Below are 20,226 nucleotides of genomic sequence, written 5' to 3' on the forward strand. Positions count from 1 at the left end.
TCCAGAGCTTAGGACCTAGGCGGCTGAAGGCATGGCCCCTATCAAAACATCAAAAAATAACTTGCATTTTTAGAGCACTTTTAACATAATAAAAATCCCAAGGTGCCTCACATTTTTTTAAAATTATTTCATGGAGTGTGGGCGTCCCTGGCAAGGCCAGCATTTATTGCCCATCCCCAGTTGCCCTTGAGAAGGTGGGGATGAGCTGCTTTCTTGAACCGCTGCAGTCCGTGTGGTGAAGGTACTCCCACAGTGCTGTTGGGTAGGGAGTTCCAGGATTTAACTTAATAGTTAATAGTTCATCCATCCACTGAGCCAGGAAATTAAACTTTTAAGAAGAAACATGGAACAGAATAATTTAATATTCTGTTAACTATGTACTCCTGGTTACACCATCTTTTTCAAAAATGATGAAGCGGTTAAAGTGAAACTTAAATATATTTTTAGCTACTTTTGCACCACTTTGAGCTGGTTTACATAATGCACCACACAACACACATGTTCCTCTGCAGCCTGCAGTTTGCAGAGATTAAGCCATTTTGATCATAGCCAACAAAATTTGCTGTTGCAGCACTCATGAATAACGTGGCCTATTCCACTCAGTTATTTTCTGTACTCCATGCAGTCTCTAGCATGTATCCTTTATCTGTACCAGAAGTGTTTGATATGTCCTAGAACATGAAAATAATGATCATATGGCAGAACCACTGATTGACTCTGGCTAACTGTATATAATTCTCTTTAACGATGTTCTAACACCAGCCTAAACCTGTACCATTGTGTTAGGCATTACTGTGTTTTGTATATAGAGTTTGCATGTACGGGGCGTGGCCCCTTTAAGAGCGCGGGAAAAGGCAGGCAAACGCGATGACGTCACGTCGCAAACCACGGGGCTGCCCAGGCAGTCCTCGTGGCATCTCCATTGAGTAAAGACCTGTTTAGTTGTTCTCTTGTGTCGATCTCCGTTATTCGTTGGAATTCGTTAATTCCTACAATCACATATTCCAGTGCGACATGAAATTTATTAGATGGTGGGATGACAACATAACCAGAATTATTTCTCCCTTCCAGCAGCTGTAAATCTGGCATACCAAGATGTTCTACAGCGATATTACTGGAGATGTGGAGTTACGCTGACGCGAATGGGTTTTCGTTGAATAATTATTGGCATGTTTCACAACTTGCATTTTGTTTTTCTATACAAATCGTGGGGCAAACCATTCATACCTGCTTCTTGGCATTTTAATGAAGGAAACAGTATTTTAGGCTGGCAGTCTGTTCTTCTGCCGAAGCGGATTTTCAATATAGTGATTTTACATTTAGAGAGAGGTGAGAAGACACCCAACAGAGCATAATATAAAATTGCAAATTATTTACTTTTAAATGGAAGTAAACATTTAACCACACCTCCAAGTTCCCCTCCAGGTCACACACCATCCTGATTTGGAAGTATATCGCCCGTTCCTTCACCGTCGCTGGGTCAAAATCCTGGAATTCCCTCCCTAACAGCACTGTGGGAGTACCTTCACCACACGGACTGCAGCGGTTCAAGAAGGCGGCTCACCACCACCTTCTCAAGGGCAGTTAGGGATGGGCAATAAATGCTGGCCTTGCCAGCGACGCCCACACCCCATAAACGAATAAAAAATATGTACATATAGTGAGCACTACAATTAAGTCTGCCTTACCTGAATAATCTCCTCAAGGTCCTCAAAAAGTATCTCATTAACAGTGAAGGTGCTAGAATGTCACCTGATGGCCATTTTCACTGAGATCATTCAAGCCAGACAAACTTCATAGTAATATTTATTATCAATGCAGTTTTTAAATTCTGTACCACAGACAGTCATTTTTTTGTTACATAATGGGAATTAAAAAGATTATGGAACTCGGGAGATTCCTTAGCTCTGTTAGAAAGTCCAATTTATGACAGGTAAAAAGAAAACTGTGACTTCTTGAAAGTTGAAATAAAATCAAAAGATGGTGGAAATATGCCCAAAACATTAACCTCTCATTCTCTTTCAAGTGCTAATTTACGGCCTGTGCTTTTTCAGCATTGTTTGCTCCTATTTATTTCAATTTGCAAGTACAGCCTGGAGTTTTCATTTACAATGAAATGATCCCAACACTCAGGGTATTAACAAATGGACAATGGGGAAAATTGAAATGGCCAATTCATTAAGCTGATGAGAAAGGCTTTCATACGTAACTGTTGTCACTCATGAATTACCAGACCCTTCTCATTATTTAATCATTTAAGTATGGTCCTGTCCCCTCAATCTGCATCTCCTATGGAGTGAGATTCCTTTATTAATATTTTAGTTTTTCAGTAAAATTATCAGCAAGAGGAATTTCAATTCTTATGTATCCATAATTATTATCCTCATCTGTGAGATAAGCCTTAATATGATTGATTGAGCTTTTCAAAAGAAAACAACATCTTATAAGAAAAGTGAGTTAATCAGGGGATATCATTTTGTAATATAGGCTAGAGTGGTGTTACACAATTGAAGCAGGTGTTTTCTTAATGATAGCAATGGTACGGGGAAAAGATAGCTGGGCAGGGGCGTTCAGGGGCTCCCCTGCCTTGTCTGTGAGTAGGGTTGGGTTGAGTCATTGCTACTGAGGTGGATGTGACAGAAGTGGTAGTGTTCCCATCCTCTCTCTCATGTCTGCCAGTCCCTCCCATGAAAGTAGGCTAATATGTTTGTGGATGTGGGCAGCTGGCTGTAAATAATACACCAGTGAAAGAAAGAGAAACTTGCATTTGTACAGTATCTTTCATGACCTCAGGACGTCCCAAAGCACTTTACAGGCAATGAAGTACTTTTGCAGTGTAGTCACTGTTGTAATGTAGGAAACACGGCAGCCAATTTGTGCACAGACAGCAACGAGGTAGCGACCAGATAATCTGTTTTTTGTTATGTTGATTGAGGAATAAATATTGGCCAGGATGCCAGGGAGAACTCCTCTGCTCTTCTTCGAAATAGTGCCATGGGATCTTTTACGTCCACCTGATAGGGCAGATGGAGCCTCGGTTTAACATCTTGTCCACAGAGATAATCTCACAGTATCAAAATTTAATAGTTTATTTATTGTGCTCATAAAATGGTGTCCATGATAGTTTTTTATCACCTCTTGTCGGGATTATGATTTTAGCAGGATTTTTTAAAAGCTCATGGAAGGGAGGAAGCATTTTTGGCATTGGGGTTGGCATACTGCTGCAAACCAAGAGCAGGAATGGTAAGTCGGTACGCAGGCTCACTCAGCTAATCGGCTGATTTCCCAAATTTGCAGATGACACAAAACTTGGAAGTATAGTGAGCAGCGAGGAGGCTAGGGATAGACTTCAAGAGGATATAGTCAGACTGGTGGAGTGGGTGGACACATGGCAGATGAAATTTAATGCAGTAAAGTGCAAAGTGATACATTTTGGTAGGAAGAACGAGGAGAGGCAATATAAACTAAAGGGTACAATCCTAAAGGTGCATGAACAGAGAGACCTGGGGGTATATGTGCACAAATCGTTGAAGGTGGCAGGGCAGGTTGAGAAAGTGATTAAAAAAAGCATACGAGATCCTGGGCTTCATAAATAGAGGCATAGAGTACAAAAACAAGGAAGTTATGATGAACCTTTATAAAACACTGGTTCGTCCTCAACTGGAGTATTGTGTCCAATTCTGGGCACCGCACTTTAGGAAGGATGTGAAGGCCTTAGAGAGGGTGCAGAAAAGATTTACAAGAATGGTTCCAGGGATGAGGTGCTTCAGTTACATGGATAGACTAGAGAAGCTGGGGTTGTTCTCCTTGGAGCAGAGAAGGTTGAGGGGAGATTTGATAGAGGCGTTCAAAATCATGAGGGGTCTAGATAGAGAGAGAAACTGTTCCCATTGGCGGAAGGGTCGAGAACCAGAGGACACAGATTTAATGTGATTGGCAGAAGAACCAAAGATGACATGAGGAAAAACATTTTTACGCAGCGAGTGATTAGGATCTGGAATGTACTGCCTGAAAGGGTGGTGGAATGCACTGCCTGAAAGGGTGGTGGAGGCAGATTCAATCATGGCTTTCAAAAGGGAATTTGATGAGTACCTGAAGGAAAAAAATTTGTAGGGCTACAGGGAAAGGGCGGGGGAGTGGGACTAGTTGAAGTGCTCTTGCAGAGAGCCGGCACGGCCTCGACGGGCTGAACGGCCTCCTTCTGTGTTGTAGCCATTCTGTGATTCTATGATCCTATATTGATCCTATCAGTTGACTTCTTCATGAAGACTGATTCTATGCTTAACCTCCAACTTTTTTGAGGAAAGTGCAATATTTACGCAGACACTTAAAGATGTTCCAGTGCTTGAGAAACCATCTGAGGAAACTCAGGGCAGTTTTGGAGGGCAACTGTTAGTCAAACCCATACTGTCAGGTTAAGGTGTCAGTGAGGAGCTGACAAGGTGATTGAATGCAACAGTCTTTTACACTACAAACTTGCCTCCAATACCAAGCATGTATTAGAGGCAATACAGTGGTACAACTAAAATTGCAGTGCGGTTGGAGGCAGTGAAACCCTCCTCAGGGGGGTAGTGGTCATCTCCAGAAGAGAAGTGCTGTCAGTTCTTCATTAGACACATCTGCCAGGCTACTTATGCCCACCAGCAAATGAACTTCCCAATGGACCACATGGGCAATTTGTAACTGGGGCTTTGCAGTCACCCAGGTGGATTATAAATTAAACCAGTCAGACGGTTGTGGGTTCAAGTTCCACTCCAGGGACTTGAGCACATAAAGCTAGGCTGACACTGTCGGAGGTGCCGTCTTTCAGATGAGATGTTAAACCGAGCCCCCGTCTGCTCTCTCAGGTGGGCGTAAAAGATCCCATGGCACTATTTCGAAGAAGAGCGGGGGAGTTATCCCCGGTGTCTTGGCCAATATTTATCCCTCAATCAACATCACTAAAAACAGATTATCTGGTCATTATCACATCGCTGGTTGTGGGACCTTGCTGTGCGCAAATTGGCTGCCGCGTTTCCCACATTACAACAGTGACTACACTTCAAAAAGTACTTCATTGGCTGTAAAGCGCTTTGGGATGCGGTGGTCGTGAAAGGCGCTATATAAATGCAAGTCTTTCTCTCAGTGTGAGACTGCCTCCTAGTAAAGGGGTTCTCATTTCCTAGTTTCGGCGTGGCGGGAGTCAGATCAGGGCCTGATTCCGGAGTGATGTTCCCACTTTAGCTTCACTGACAGGCAGTTACGGGTGCATGAAAGTGGCAGTGGAGCCATGCCTTGAATCCCAGCAATCTGGTTTGGAATTGGCCCCAAGTCTCAGAGATAACTTGTCCACTGCTGCCATCTAGTATTTTATGTTTATATTGGTAGTAATATGGATTGTAATGTGGGTTGAATTGAAATAACATTTATTATCTTTTTAAATAACAATGCTTATTTATACGGGATGAAAAGGTCATTGGGTGTTTAATTCTGAGTGTATTAAAGGAAAGTGGCAGGTTTAAGGCGGTGACTGGTAACCAAATGCCTTTCCCCAACAGAAGTTGGAGGGAGGGGAGAATTTGCTTTGCGAAGATACCCAATTAAAAGGGGGGTTCCGAGGGACTGCCTAAGAAGAGAGAGAAAAGGGACATTCCGGGGGGAAATTGTGATTTTATTTCGTAAAGTTTAAGATTTAGACCAGTAAAATAAAATTTTTTAAGGATATTTCATTGTGAGCTTGTGGGAGAGTGCTGATTTTTTTTACCCCCACTCTCACTGTGCCACAAGAATGATCGTCATAAACCCATCTCTTTGATGCAGTGCTGAAGAGGCCGAGTCTCCACCTCCTGACCCTCAGCCAGTGCTGCTGTGCTTGGGAACGGAGAGGCCTCTCAACAGACAGAGAGAGAGAGGGAGAGACACACACACAAACTCAAAGCAGCTGAGCAGAGCAATAACTGCAGCAAGTGCCGGAGCAGCACTCACACGGCTCCCAGATCCTCCGGATGCGCTGCCTCAGATCGAGGGGGACTTCCAGACAAAGCAGCGACACATTTTTTTAACACACACACACAAACGAACGTTCATTCCGGTTTCTTGGGAACTTAAAAAGAGCAACTTCTGCACGGTTTATCTGATCGAGTTCACCCGGTCGGTTACTGCACCGCAAGGGGACTGGAAACTGAAGAGCGAAATAGACAAGACAGCGAAATAGACAAGACAGACTCGAGGTTACCGCCGCTCTGCCGGTGTGCGGGACAGAAGGAAGAGAAAGCAGCAAAGATATCATTCTCTTTCCTTTGCTCACCCCCCCCCCCCCCCCCCCCTCTTCTCCTACTTCTCTTCCCTCCCGATGCTACAGCTGAGCACAGGTCGGCGGAACTTTCAGTGCAAGTCACAGCGGGATTTTGACTTTTGAGCTGAGCGCCCTCGGATTTGTTGCGCCGACCCGAATCTCATTTAGTTTGGGGGTGAATTCGGACAACTAATAATACATGGAAACGATGTCTTCGCACCGCCTGACACCAGTCCTCCCATACCTGCTGCTGACACTAATCCTCCCCGGTGAGTTATCGGTCAATCTCTTGCTTTCTGGCATAACGTTTTGTTTCTTAGATATGTGTGTGTGTGTATTATTATATATATATATATATAGAGAGAGAGAGAGAATCATAGAATGGGTTACAGCACAGGAGGCCATTCGGCCCGTCGAGTCCGTGCCGGCTCTCTGCAGGAACACTTCAGCTAGTCCCACTCCCCCGCCCTTTCCCAGTAGCCCTGCAAAATAATTTCCTTCAGGTACTTAACCAATTCCCTTTGGAAAACCACGATTGAATCTGCCTCCACCCACCCTTTCAGGCAGTACATTCTATGTATAACAACAGAAAACGCTGGAAAAACTCAGCAGGCCAGGCAGCATCCGTGGAGAGCGAAACAGAGTCAACGTTTCAGGTCTGGGACCCTTCCTCAGAGGAAAGGTCATCGACCTGAAACGTTGACTCTGTTTTCTCTCCGCGGATGTTGCCTGGCCTGCTGAGTTTTTCCAGCGTTTTCTGTTGTTATTTTGGATTTCCAGCATCTGCAGTATTTTGCTATTGTAGTACATTCCATGTATGTGTGTGTCTATGTCTATGTGTGTATAGGCACGTGTGTGTAAATATATATACACACACACACACACACACACAGAGATTATGCCATCCATACTCTAAAAACTGTAATGCATTTTTGAATGGGTCTCCCACCCAGCTGAGAATTGGGTTGAGGCGATACTGAAGGTACTTGCAGCAAATCAGTGCCACTCTTGCCCGTAGTGACTGCCTTTTAGATGTTTGTGTGCCCAGCACAGCACTGCCCAATATGAGTATCCTCATTCTTTAATGGATAACCCATTTCAGTGAACACTTTGCTTTCTGGGACGAGCCGCGTGTCGCAGTCGGCGCTGCTTTAACCCTTCAATTGACTGCCCTTCTTTCGTCAAGTTTTGGGTGGTGGCGGCGACGCAGAGTTGCCCGAATCTGTCAACAGAGGACACACGGGTCCGCACCGGAGGTGTCAGCGCCGGAATACATCAAAGCAGCACCGGGAGGGAGGGCAATAAATTCGAGGCCGCCTGTGAAAGTTTTTTTTTAAGTGTCTGGAACATTTCTCCAAATGGTGCGATTGTTTTTTTCTTCTTGTTGTAGAAATGATTTTTTTTTTAGGAATTGTGTTTACAGTCCCGGGTTCTCGCGGAAATTAAGCTGGCCTTAAAACTTACACTTAAAAGCGGTTATGTCGGTGTTGTGTGCTGTTGTGTTTAAAAAGTTGGAGATCTGTTGGCTTTAAACCGCAGGCGGGACTTTTCCCAAGGACCCCCCGTTTTGTCAATATCGTGTCAGTTTCATTCATTCAAGGGCCGCTGACCCGTCACCTTTGCCCGGCGGCGGTCTCAGCCCGGATCTCCGCCATAAAAGTGAAACTTATCAAAAGAAACAGAGCAACAAAATAACCCTCCACTCAGTATCAGAGCTGGAACTGTACACCTCAATGCGGGGAGAGGGAAAGTTCACCCTGAATATAAGCTGTGAATCATTGAAGGGCTGAGGATAGGGAGAACAAAATCCCATCTGTTGGAAATTATAAAGCGACTTTTTTTTAATCTCGCTCAAACCAACGAAGTAAATCAATGCTGATGAAGAGAATAAATTGCGCCTGACGTGGAGATGTTTGCTCAGAGTACTGCAAGTTAAAGCAAAACCGATCACCACTATTTCCCACCCCTAAGTAACTCCAAAACTTAACGGAATGTTATTGCACCTCACTGTAATGCACAAACTAGTTAATTGTACTTTCACTATTATGCAAAATGATCGGTTTTCTGTTTTTACAAATACATGTGTAAGGGGCTGCAGTGTGGTGAATATGTTAGTAATGCAGGGAAAGGACTAAACGCTTTCTCATGGGCTTCACCAACTGAATGTTAATGAGGGTTTCAATTCAGTCTGCAGCCTCCTGTTACCGTTCTTGAAACCGCTTACTTGGGCACAATGTCCCTGACTCGATGTCAACAAGCTGGACTGGTGCCAGAATGGAGGCTTATCTCCTGGTATCGCACTTCTCTTTAATAAAATAACTACATCTTTTTTTTAAATCTAACTCTTCTTGCCGCCCCCCGCCCCCCTCTCTCTAATTTGTTTCTCTCCAGGGCTGATTAATGGAGGTGTGAGTGTCCATAGCTACAGTGCAGTTTTGTCAGACTACGTTTTGGGTGTAAAGGAGAGATTTGGCAGGACATTTTCCCATGTGGGAGAGACTCTGCTAGATCGTACATGGTCTGTGGAAGGAATGGGCTGTATGGTCGCCGCTCATTCCATGCCTTCCTATCTTCTCTAACTCTATTATCAATTATGTTCTGTATTTTCTGTGCTTTATGCTATCATCTCCAGTATCATTCTATCTGCATCTTTCATTCTATCCCCAGAACCTCCTAGTTCTATTCTCCATTTCCAGACTATGGCCTCACACCCTATAACTCCAAGTTCCTCTCCAAGTCACGCACCATCCTGACTTGGAAATATATCTCCGCTCCTTCATCATCGCTGGGTCAAAATCCTGGAACTCCCTCCCTGGCAGCACTGTGGGAGTACCTTCACCCACGGACTGCAGCGGGTCAAGGCGGCAGCTCATCACCACCTTCTCAAGGGCAACTAAGGATGGGCAATAAATGCTGGCCTTGCCAGCGACGCCCACATCTCATGAATGAATAAAGGAAACTGAGAGGATATCTCCTCAGCACAAACTCAGGCTTTTGCTTTCAATGCTTCCACAATAGCTTGCATTTATCCAACACATTAAAAGTAACAATCAGTCCCAAGGCACTTCACAGAAATGGAGGTGAAGCTAAAGAAATAGAGATTATGAAAGGTGACCAAAAGCTTGGCCAAAGAAGTAGGTTTTAAGTAGCGCCTCTGGATGTCATTGTAATAGTCGAGGTAATGAAGGCAATGAGGCTTATTTCCAGTGAATTAGAATGACAGGGCCACATCAGGTTCAGCAAGAGAGCATTACCTACGTACTGGGCAAACATTTGGCAGATGGAGTATAATGTGGGAAAGTGCGAGGTTATCCACTTTGGCAGGAAAAATAAAAAAGCAAACTATTATTTAAATGGAGAGAGATTACAAAATGCTACAGTTCAGAGGGACCTGGGGGTCCTTGTGCATGAAACACAAAAAGTTAGCATGCAGGTACAGCAAGTAATCAAAAAGGCAAATGGAATGTTGGCCTTTATTTCAAGGGGGTTGGAGTATAAAAGCAGGGAAGTCCTGCTACAACTGTACAGGGTATTGGTGAGACCACAGCTTGAGTACTGCAGTTTTGGTCTCCTTATTTAAGGAAGGATATACTTGCATTGGAGGCAGTTCAGAGATGATTCACTAGGTTAATTCCAGAGATAAGGGGTTTGACTTATGAGGAAAGGTTGAGCAGGCTGGACTTATACTCATTGAAATTTAGAAGAATGAGAGGTGATCTTATCGAAACATATAAGATACTGAGGGGGCTCGACAGTAGATGCAGAGACATGGACCATGTACAGCAGGCACCTCAAAGCACTGGAGAGGTGCCACCAACGCTGCCTCCGCAAGATCCTGCAAATCCATTGGCAGGATAGGCGCACCAACATCAGTGCTCTTGCTCAGGCCAACATCCCCAACATTGAAGCTTTGACCACGCTCAATCAGCTCCAATGGACGGGTCACGTCGTCCACATGCCAGAAACGAAACTCCCAAAACAAGCGCTCTACTCGGAGCTCCGGCACGGCAAGGGAGCCCCAGGTGGGCAGAGGAAATGCTTCAAGGACACCCTCAAAGCCTCCTTGAAAAAGTGTAACATCCCCATCAACACCTGGGAATCCCTGGCCCAAGAGCGCACAAAGTGGAGGAGAAGCATCCGGGAAGGCGCCGAACACCTTGAGTCTCTTCGCCGGGAGCAAGCAGAAGCCAAGCGCAGGCAACGCAAGGAGTGCACGTCAACCCAAGCACCCCACCCACCGTCTGCCCCACCTGTGACAGAGACTGTAGGTCCCGCATTGGACTCATCAGTCACCTGAGAACTCATTTTTAATGTGGAAGCAAGTCATCCTCGGTTCTGAGGGACTGCCTAAGAGAGATGCAGAGAGGATGTTTCCCCTCATGGGGAAATCTAGAATACGGGGGCACAGTCTCAGAATAAAGGGTTGCGCTTTTAGAACTGAGATGAGGAGGAATTTCTTCTCTCAGAGGGTCGTAAATCTGTGGAATTCTCTGCCCCAGAGAGCCGTGGAGGCTGGGTCATTAAATACATTTAAGGTGGAGATAGACAGATTTTTGCAAGATAAGGGAGTGAAGGGTTATGGGGAGCGGGCAGGGAAGTGGCTTTGAGCCCAAGATCAGCCATGATCTTATTGAATGGCGGAACAGTCTCGAGGGGCCAAGTGGCCTATTCCTGCTCCTATTTCTTATGTTCTTATGTTGAAAGGTAGTATTTCTTTCCTTCTTTATCCACCGGCTGGGAAGTCAGTGATGAGTGGTCATCCATTTAAAAGTGTTGCTAAAGAGAGTAAGCAGACAGTGGAAGAAATGTCTTTACACATTAGGTTGTTGGAGCATATAATGCTTTGCCGCAGGGAGTAGCTGTGGCAGAAACCGTTGCATCTTTCATGGAAAAAATGATAAATATTTGAAGCAGAGAGCTTTGAGGAGCAAGCAGGGCAGTAGAATTAGTTTTGGATTGTTCCAGCAAAGAGTAAGTAAACACGCAAAGGGCTGGAAAACTTCCTTCTGTGCTGTAAACTTCCATGGTTATAAATAACATTTTTGAATGATGCATTTAAAGAATCTGAGATCAATACTTGCAGTTTAGGGTCCAGCCTGTTTAACATTGCTCGGTTCTGCCTAACTGGAACTCTTTAGGAGATAAGTGTGCACTAACCAGAATACACACTTGCACAACACACTCTCTCTTCGGTGAGAAAGTTGAATATTTAGAGAGCAGCAAGGGGAGAATCTCTTCTCCCTAAACATTTCAGCTGAGGTAAGTTAAGTTTCAAACCTGCCCAGGGGCCCCGTGGGTCCCCTGAGTGCTTTGTAAATTGGTTTGATGCTGCACTGAATGAATGGCCCAGAACTTGGTGTCGGGGGCTTGCTGCGCGTGCAAGCCCCCGATGTGCACTTACCCGGCGCGCCGACATCTGAAAGCTGGCCCGCAGTGGATTTCCTGTCAGTGGCCCGGTTCTGATGTCGGCGCGCTGTGCTAACCTGACCCAGCGGCGTAGTTAGTGCGATGTGCCAGCTGGGATCAGGTGAGCACTGTTCAGCCAATCAGGGGAGGGGAAACTTCATTCATAAGTTTGAGAGTAAGAACTGTCAAACTCATGAGAAGTACTGCACCCCAAAACACTACTTAAACTTTAAATAACATTTAAAAAAATATCCCAATCATTAAATTAAGTATAAATAAGTTTAAAAAAATAATTTAAACAATAATTTTTTTTGTTGAAAAAAATACATTTTTAATAAAAAGGGTCTAAAACTAAACTTACCTTATTGTAGATTCTTTAAAATAATAAACCTGTGGGGAAAAAAATTCTAAATTGCACTGAAACACCGCTTACCTGTAAAAATAAATACTTACGTGTGCTTTTTACAAGCGTAAAGACCAGAGGCCTTTACACATGCGCAAATCCCCCAAAACAGAGGAAATCCAAGACGCACGCGCTGCCCCCTACAGCGCACGCGCTAGCCTCTTCACCTCTTGGGTTAGAGGAGAGGAAATGCCGGTTTTCAGTGCATGCGCTGTGCATGCACTGAAAACCGGCATTTCCTCCGGCCAGACACGTGAGTACCCCTTCCGTACTCACGCGTTTGGGGAGGAATTACTGCCCCAATGTATACCCCGCCCGCCCGCAGTGTCAAACTAAAGCGGTGTGAGGCGACTATCTCCAGATAATCTCACTCCACTTCGCTCCAGACTCTGGATTTAGACTGCAAATTTAGCACTGGTAAACTTGCAGTTTAAGTGCACCTAAAGTGCATTCTTTAAGTTAATGCATGCATTATTGCAAACTATCAAACATCTAATGAATAGCGGATAGGGATTGAGGGCAATTTAATAGAAAGTTTTCTTCAGGTCTCACTAAGCATAAACATAATAAGCTACATAATGGTGAGATATAATTCACTGGGAAACTACTAACCAAATAATATTGAGCTTACTAGCTCTCGGGCAGTACAGGTATATCGCACCGTAACCTACAGACCCAACTAACCAACCTTCTCCCCACGTTGCTTCCTATATGTTTAACGACGAGAGGTTTGATTCACTTCGGAGGTTTGCCGGTTTTGAGTTAGTAGGATTTTTTGTGGAATATTGGAGCGGATAATGCAATGCTGGGTATCCAATCACGTTGATGGACATCAGGTGCAGGGGTCCCATATTATCGGGTATTGAGGATGAGGCCTGCACCCACTGTGCACAGCATGCGATAGTGTGATTGGGAAATTCCTGTGATACTGAGGGTCTGTGCACTAAGTGTGTGCTAGGCTCAATAAAGTTACCAAGGTCCTTATCTCAATACAGTCTCAGCACCTGAACCACACTGCTGGAACTCACTTGGTCAGCCTTCCTGACTCCTGTTCCTTAAAGCTGAGTCTAGTTGGTAATTGCATCAAGTAACTTGCACGATGACCCAGGAATTCCATAGAAACATAGAAGATAGGAGCAGGAGTAGGCCATTCGGCCTTTCGAGCCTGCTCCGCCATTCAATGCGATCATGGCTGATCATCCAAATTCAGTACCCTGTCCCTGCCTTCTCCCCATATCCCTTGATCCCTTTAACCTTAAGAAATATATCCAACTCCTTCTTGAATGTATTTAATGAATTGGCCTCCACCGCCCTCTGTGGCAGAGAATTCCACAGGTTCACCACTCTCTAGGTGAAGAAATTCCTCCTCATCTCAGTCCTAAATGGCTTACCCCTTATCCTTAGACTGTGACCCCTGGTTCTGGACTCCCCTACCATCGGAAACATCCTTCCTGCATCTAGTCTGTCCAGGCCTGACAGAATTTTATAGGTTTCGATGAGATCCCCTCTCAATCTTTTAAACTCCAGTGAGTATAAGCCCAATCGACACAATCTCTCCTCATACGTCATTCCTGCCATCCCAGGTATCAGCCTGGTGAACCTTCACTGCACTCCTTCCATGGCAAGAACATCCTTCCTCAGGTAAGGCGACCAAAACTGCACACAATACTCAAGGTGTGGTCTCACCAAGGCCCTGTACAACTGCAGCAAGACATCCTTGTTCCTGTACTCCAATCCTCTTGCTACGAAGGCCAACATACCATTTGCCTTCTTAACCGCCTGCTGCACCTGCATGCTTACCTTCAGCGACTGGTGCACAAGAACACCCAGGTCTCTTTGCACTTCCCCTTCTCCCAATCTATTGCCATTCAAATAATAATCTGCCTTCCTGTTTTTGCCACCAAAGTGGATAACCTCACATTTATCCACATTATAGTGCATTTGCCATGTTTCTGCCCAATCACCCAACCTGTCCAAATTGTACTGGAGTTTCACGACATCCTCCTCACAGCATACCCTCCCACCCAGCTTTGTGTCCATTGTTTCCTCAGCTTCATGGTGTTCTTGTGCTTCACTACTGCAGCTATTGACACCACCTAAAAGCTGTGCCATCTGTGGGCAGCAGTGAGAGAATTGTAATTGAGGCCTGCCTAAATCGAGCCTATGGGTATCATGCTGGCCATCCCTCTCTATCTGGAAGAGGAAGGGTAGAATCAGAGGGGACAAGCAAAGAAGGGCAGTCTAGGTATCCAAGAAGACTGCTACCTAAGGTGCATTATGCCTGGTAAAAGGCCATTGCCATGTAAGGGGAAATGGAAAGAACCTGCCTCAATCAGTCACAGAAGATTGGGACAGAAAAGAAGTAAATGGAGAAAAGGGTATAAAATTCCTAAAATGTGTATAGGACACCTTCCTCAAGCAGACCTACAAACGTTGCTATATTTGGTTATGAGATTTTTAGAGTGGTTGGAAGTGGGTTATGGTGTCCCACAGTGTTTCGTTCTGGGGCCACTTCTGTTCACTGTGTATGTCAATGATTTTGATATAGGCCAAGAGGAACTGGTGTCAACATTTGCAGATGTAACCATGGTTAATTCTTTAGAAGACAAAAGGAAACTGCAAAGAGATACTAAAAAGATGGGGGAATGGGTTAAATGGACAGATGGAATCCAGTATCAGTAAGTGCGAGGTGATCCATTTTAGTTAAACAAAATACCAGCAGTAATTATATCTGAATGGGAGTAGGCTCAGTGTCGAGCAAGAACAGAAGGATTTTGAGGTACAGGTTCACAAGGCATTAAAGGCAGTGCTTCAGGTTGTTAAGGCTGTAAAAAAAATGCTAACGGTATTCTAGGTTTTAGCACAAGATGTAGAATATAAAAGCCAAAAGGTAATGATGAGCCTGTATAAAACCTCAGTTAAGAGTACTGTTTGCTGTATTGGGCTCCACAATGTAGGAAGGGTATTGAGGCTTTAGAGAGGCTACAACACACATTCAATAAGATGCTGCCTGGTATGAGCAAGTACAGTATATTTACGAGGAAAGACTTGAAATTTGGGTGTTTTCTCCTTAGAACAAAGCCGATTATAATAGAGGTGTTTAAAATTATGAAAGGGTGGGGCAGGGTAGAGAGAAGCAGAGTGTTTTCAGTAGTTGAATAATCTAGATTGAGGCGCCATGATACAAGATTAAATGTAAGGGATTTAGAACAGAGAGCAGAAAAAACCGTCTTTACCCAGAAAGTTATGAAGTTGTGGAATGCAGTGCCAGAGTTAGTGGTTGCGTCAGAAACTACATCAACGTTCCTATCATTATCGCCGATCTTCGGTAGGAGTCTACCACTGTGGGGGGAGGAAAAGTCCTGTGCTGTATCACATGACGCTTTAAAGGGAGCAGAAGCTCCTGAAAGTGCGAGACATGAAATTCTTAATTTTATTCATTCATGGGATGTGGAAATTGCCGGCAACGCCAGCATTTATTGCCCATCCCTCATTGTCCTCGAGAAGGTGGTGGTGAGTCACCTACTTGTATACAACTGAGTGGCTCGCTAGGCCATTTCAGATGGCAGTTAAGAGTCAACCACATTTCTGTGGGTCTAGAGTCACATATAGGCCAGACCGGGTAAGGACGGTAGATTTCCTTCCCTAAAGGACATTAGTGAACCAGCTGGGTTTTTACAACAATCCGGTAGTTTCATGGTCACTGTTACTGATACTAGCTTTTTATTCCAGATTTATTTAATTAATTTAATTTAAATTGGCTTTGAATGAGCCCAATTGAAAAAGAACAGGCAGTTTGAAGGGTTAGGAGTGGAAGAAGGCAGGAAGGAGATCTCCTATCTTTTGCATCAGAAAATCATTCAGCTTGCTTCTCACCGCCACTGCTCCCCGCCCCCCCCCCCCACCCCCAACCCAGCCGCCACCACCTCCTTCCTTCTGGCCTCCTTCTCCATTAGTGATGCAGAGGCAGGGAAGTCCTAAGTCTATAGCTTATGATGTTATCAGTGTTGCTTCAGTCCTAAGATACGCTGCTGCCTTGAAACACACTCCGTTGTGTTGGCATATAAAGGGTTAACGTTAATGACCTTTCTTTATGACTTTCTGGTTTTTTCTTGGCGGGCTCGGAATAAGTGCCACGGCACCAGTCCTAAGTCCTGTCCGCTCACCTTCATTTACATGCATTGGTAGCAATGGGGGTGGAGGCAAATCTCAGCTGACAAGCTTAGGGGTGAGGATTTGGAGGGAGGCCTTCCTCTTGCAATTTCCTCACTTCTCCAACCAGCAACTGGCTACTTTCAGGTGGATTACCGCCCTCCCGATAATACAGGAAACGTTGGTTTATCCGGAGGTTAACTGTCCGGAATGCTCGAGCCACCGGCAAAAATCAGGAGCCGTTTCGTTAGGTTTTTTTTTCTTTTCGTTGCTTTTTTTTCACCAGTCAGGCTCTGCAAGGTCTCGCTGAAGCTGTTGCTAAGCTACAGAGACGCTTGCAAGGTACGGCCGACTGTTTAGAAGCTGTTGCTAAGCAACAGGGTTTGTTGCCAGATACGGAGCTCAAAATCTCCGTATGTTTCAACATTAGCGCTGGTTTGTCCGGCAGTTTTGATGGGATGGCAACAGCTCGGTCCCGTCGGTGCCGGATAGCACAAAGTTTCCTGTATCATGTTAAACATGGGTAAGACGCAATTTGCACTGTGTTATATAGTAGCAACATCAAGGAGCTGAGATAAACTGAAAATAGTTTATGATGTTATCGGTGTTGCTTCAGTCCTAAGATACGCTGCTGCCTTGAAACACACTCCGCTGTGTTGGTATATAAAGGGTTAACATTAATTACCTTTCTTTATGACTTTCTGGTTTTTCTTGGCGGGCTCGGAATAAGTGCCACAGCACCAGTGATGCACTGCTGGCTCACACAATCAAATAACTTGACTTGAACAGAAGAGGCATTGTACCACATGATTTGAAGTGCAGCGCTATCAGGATTATTCCACTGCACACTGTAAAAGAATATTATAGCAGAGATAAATGTTATGTAATTATGCAATACTGTATTCCTACCATGTGTTAACCCATAGCAGTTTAATAGAAAAATTATAATTTACAACCAACTTTTCTGTAATGCCGATTACTCTGAGAGACTGTCACCAGGTCCAAAGCAATTCTAATCTTGCTGCAATAATAGGTGAATAGGAAAGTGCTGCAAGGCTTCACTACAATCAATGGGGCCAATTATAACCTCTCGGCTAATACACTGATATGCTGAAACAAACACTAATAAAACAATAATCAAACTAAGCAAATATCAGAAGTAGGCAGATTTCCCTCTGCCCTCTGCCCACAGCTGTCAGCCTCTCCGTTCTAATGGGTGCCAGATTCAGATGCTGCCAGCCACTATCAAAAACAGCTGTCAAATGGTCTCCGGCCCTGCTGCCCATTGCTGACCCTTGGGAACCTCCTGTCCAGAAGGGACTGGAGGGACTGGGTGCAACCCATAAGGCTCACTATTACTGTGATATAACTGGTGTTTACTCACTTTGTAGAGGCCCAGTGTCACTCCAACTGAGGCGGAGACCCGGGAAAATGACGCAGGAGGTGTTTTGTCATCACCCCTATATCATTAATATGCAATCTACTCCCGAAAATTCGTGTGTGTGATGTAAAGAAGTTGGTGACTTGGCATAACGGGTCTCTGCACCTTCTTTTTGCATCGTGCCCTGGAGATGGGCTTTGCAGTGAGGATATCAACCTGTTCTCAGTGCAGGCTTTCAGAAGAAGTAAATGGCAAGTTCTTCTGGGAAGGTGTTTGTATGCACAGCATTTCCTTATGGAGCTCAAAATGAAGGTCAGTGTGCTAATCAGTGTCTCTAAAACGAATTGGATGCCGTACGACAGTGTGGTCGGGGAAGGTTGGGGCTTCCCGGGTGATGTAAGCTGACCAGTTTGTTTTGATTGAGGTAACTGAGCCAACCAAAAAAACAAAACATTTTTTTCTATGGAGTATTCTTAGATTACGAAATATCAATCATATCAACTTATTCATCTCAAAATTATACACGTACGCAGGGTAGGAAAGCAAATGTAGACCTGGTGTGTGCAGAGGCGACTAGGAATATCCCTACTGTATATCCCCATCTGTGAAAACCATGCCTTTTAACGTGAAGAAAATGACCAAAATATGCTCAAAAGACAAGTTTTAAAGGTCCAATGTTTAACAGTACAAATAAACACACAAACCAAATTTAATTTGTAATTATAGATCCTGAAAATTGGGTCAAATAAGGACGTTAAGACACAACTTAACCATTCTATTTCTCAAAGTTCATGGTTAAGTTTCTTTTTTAATTCATAAATCTGAATCCCTTCCTATGAATCCTTGTTACAGCCTGTATTGAAGTGTTCAATCACTAGGACTGTGCGTGCTGTGTTTAGCCTAGCTTTGCTCATGTTATAAATTGAGTTACATGTGTGTTTTCTTAATTCCAGGACTGGGTAGTGCTTCATCTCTACACTACTCCGAGGGAGCATCAAGCAGGTCCATCGAGAAGATCCTGGGCAAGTTTAGCAAAGATTTTCAATGTCATCACATGTTAAAGCACCTGTACAATGGAGCCAGGATCACTGTGCAAATGCCACCTCAGGTGGAGAGCCACTGGGTGTCTACAAGGTGAGTAAACACCGGTTATATCACAAGTCAGCTCCACTTATATGAATAACTGCTAAGCAGATATTTCTGTTAAATGAATATAAATTGAAAATTCAAGACCATTTTCTAGTTATATCCATTCTACTTCCAGACAAGATAAACAAAACGTAATCCTTCTCTTCCAGCATTCAACCTCTCTCCATGGCAATCTTTGTCTCCCTATTTTATCAATATTTCTATGGTCATTGCTTCTTTGAACTTTCCTCCCTTGTTCCTCTTATGCTCTAAATACACTGTTCTAGACTGTCTCCCTACACCTTGCCTCCTCACTGTATTGAGATGAAGACGCTGCGCCATTTCATACACTTCATTCTTTCATTCACAGGACCTCTAAGCTATTCTTCTTGGTTTTCCCTTCCTCTTACACTCTACAAGCTTTTAAAACTTGCTATCATCTAGCCTTTCATCTGACTTTCTCAACATCAAAGATAATTTGGAATAATTTTAGCTCCACCCAGTGTTAAATGAATGCTTAGTTGGTGGCATCACTCATTATTGATCATGCAGCTCACATTATGCACAGTTATCTGTGGCATGACTTATGTTAAATCAACTATTTACTAAACTCCAGGTACAAACAATGTCAGTCCAAACACATTCGGTAGAAGCAACTGTCAGTTACCTATTGCACAAGCACTTAACACTCCTGTACCAAATTCCTCTCTGCCCTATTTATAAGTGTAAACTACTGCGCATAGGAAGGAAGAATAGATGTCATATGTACTCCATGAATGGTGTTGAGGATGAAGTTGAAAGAGAACTAGGATTCTTAGTAAACTCAACGCTAAACATGTCCAACCAGTACAGAGCAGCAAACAACAAAAGCAATAAAATATTGAACTACATAGCAAAAACAGTAGACTGTGTTAGAGAAGGTCATAATCAACAACAACAACTTGTATTTATATAGCTCCTTTAACGTAGTAAAACATCCCAAGGTGCTTCACAGGAGTGTTATAACACAAAACATTTGACACCGAGCCACATAAGGAGAAATTAGGGCAGATGACCAAAAGCTTGATCAAAGAGGTAGGTTTTAAGGAGCGTCTTAAAGGAGGAAAGAGGGGCGGAGAGGTTTAGGGAGAGAATTCCAGAGCTTAGGGCCTAGGCAACAGAAGGCATGACCATCAATGGTTGAGCGATTATAATCAGGTATGTTCAAGAGGGCAGAATTAGAGGAGCGCAGATATCTCAGGGGGTTGTGCGGCTGGAGGAGATTACAGAGATAGGGAGGGGAGAGGCCATGGAGGGATTTGAAAACAAGGATGAGAATTTTGAAATCAAGGCGTTGCTTAACCGGGAGCCAATGTAGGTCAGCGAGCACAGGGGTGATGGGTGAACGGGACTTGGTGCAAGTTAGGACACGGGCAGTCAAGATTTGGATGACCTCAGGTTTACATAGGGTAGAATGTGGGAGGCCAGCCAGGAGTGTGTTGG

At 44.2% G+C, this 20,226-nt stretch overlaps 1 protein-coding gene across 1 annotated transcript in view; it reads left to right on the forward strand.

The window, feature by feature from the left end:
- The first annotated feature begins 5,870 nt into the window (after positions 1–5,870).
- Positions 5,871–20,226, forward strand: part of LOC147114588 (protein APCDD1-like) — a 44,377-nt gene continuing 30,021 nt past the window's right edge. The window contains exons 1-2 of the mRNA XM_085992356.1: positions 5,871–6,543; positions 18,570–18,750. Of these exons, the coding sequence (XP_085848482.1) occupies positions 6,474–6,543; positions 18,570–18,750 (251 nt within the window). The 5' untranslated portion in view covers positions 5,871–6,473. The remainder of the gene's footprint in view (positions 6,544–18,569; positions 18,751–20,226) is intronic.

The sequence above is a fragment of the Somniosus microcephalus genome, chromosome 7 (assembly GCF_052327205.1).
Source record: "Somniosus microcephalus isolate GS21.2 chromosome 7, FLI_Smic_1.0, whole genome shotgun sequence".
NCBI classification, from domain to species: domain Eukaryota; kingdom Metazoa; phylum Chordata; class Chondrichthyes; order Squaliformes; family Somniosidae; genus Somniosus; species Somniosus microcephalus.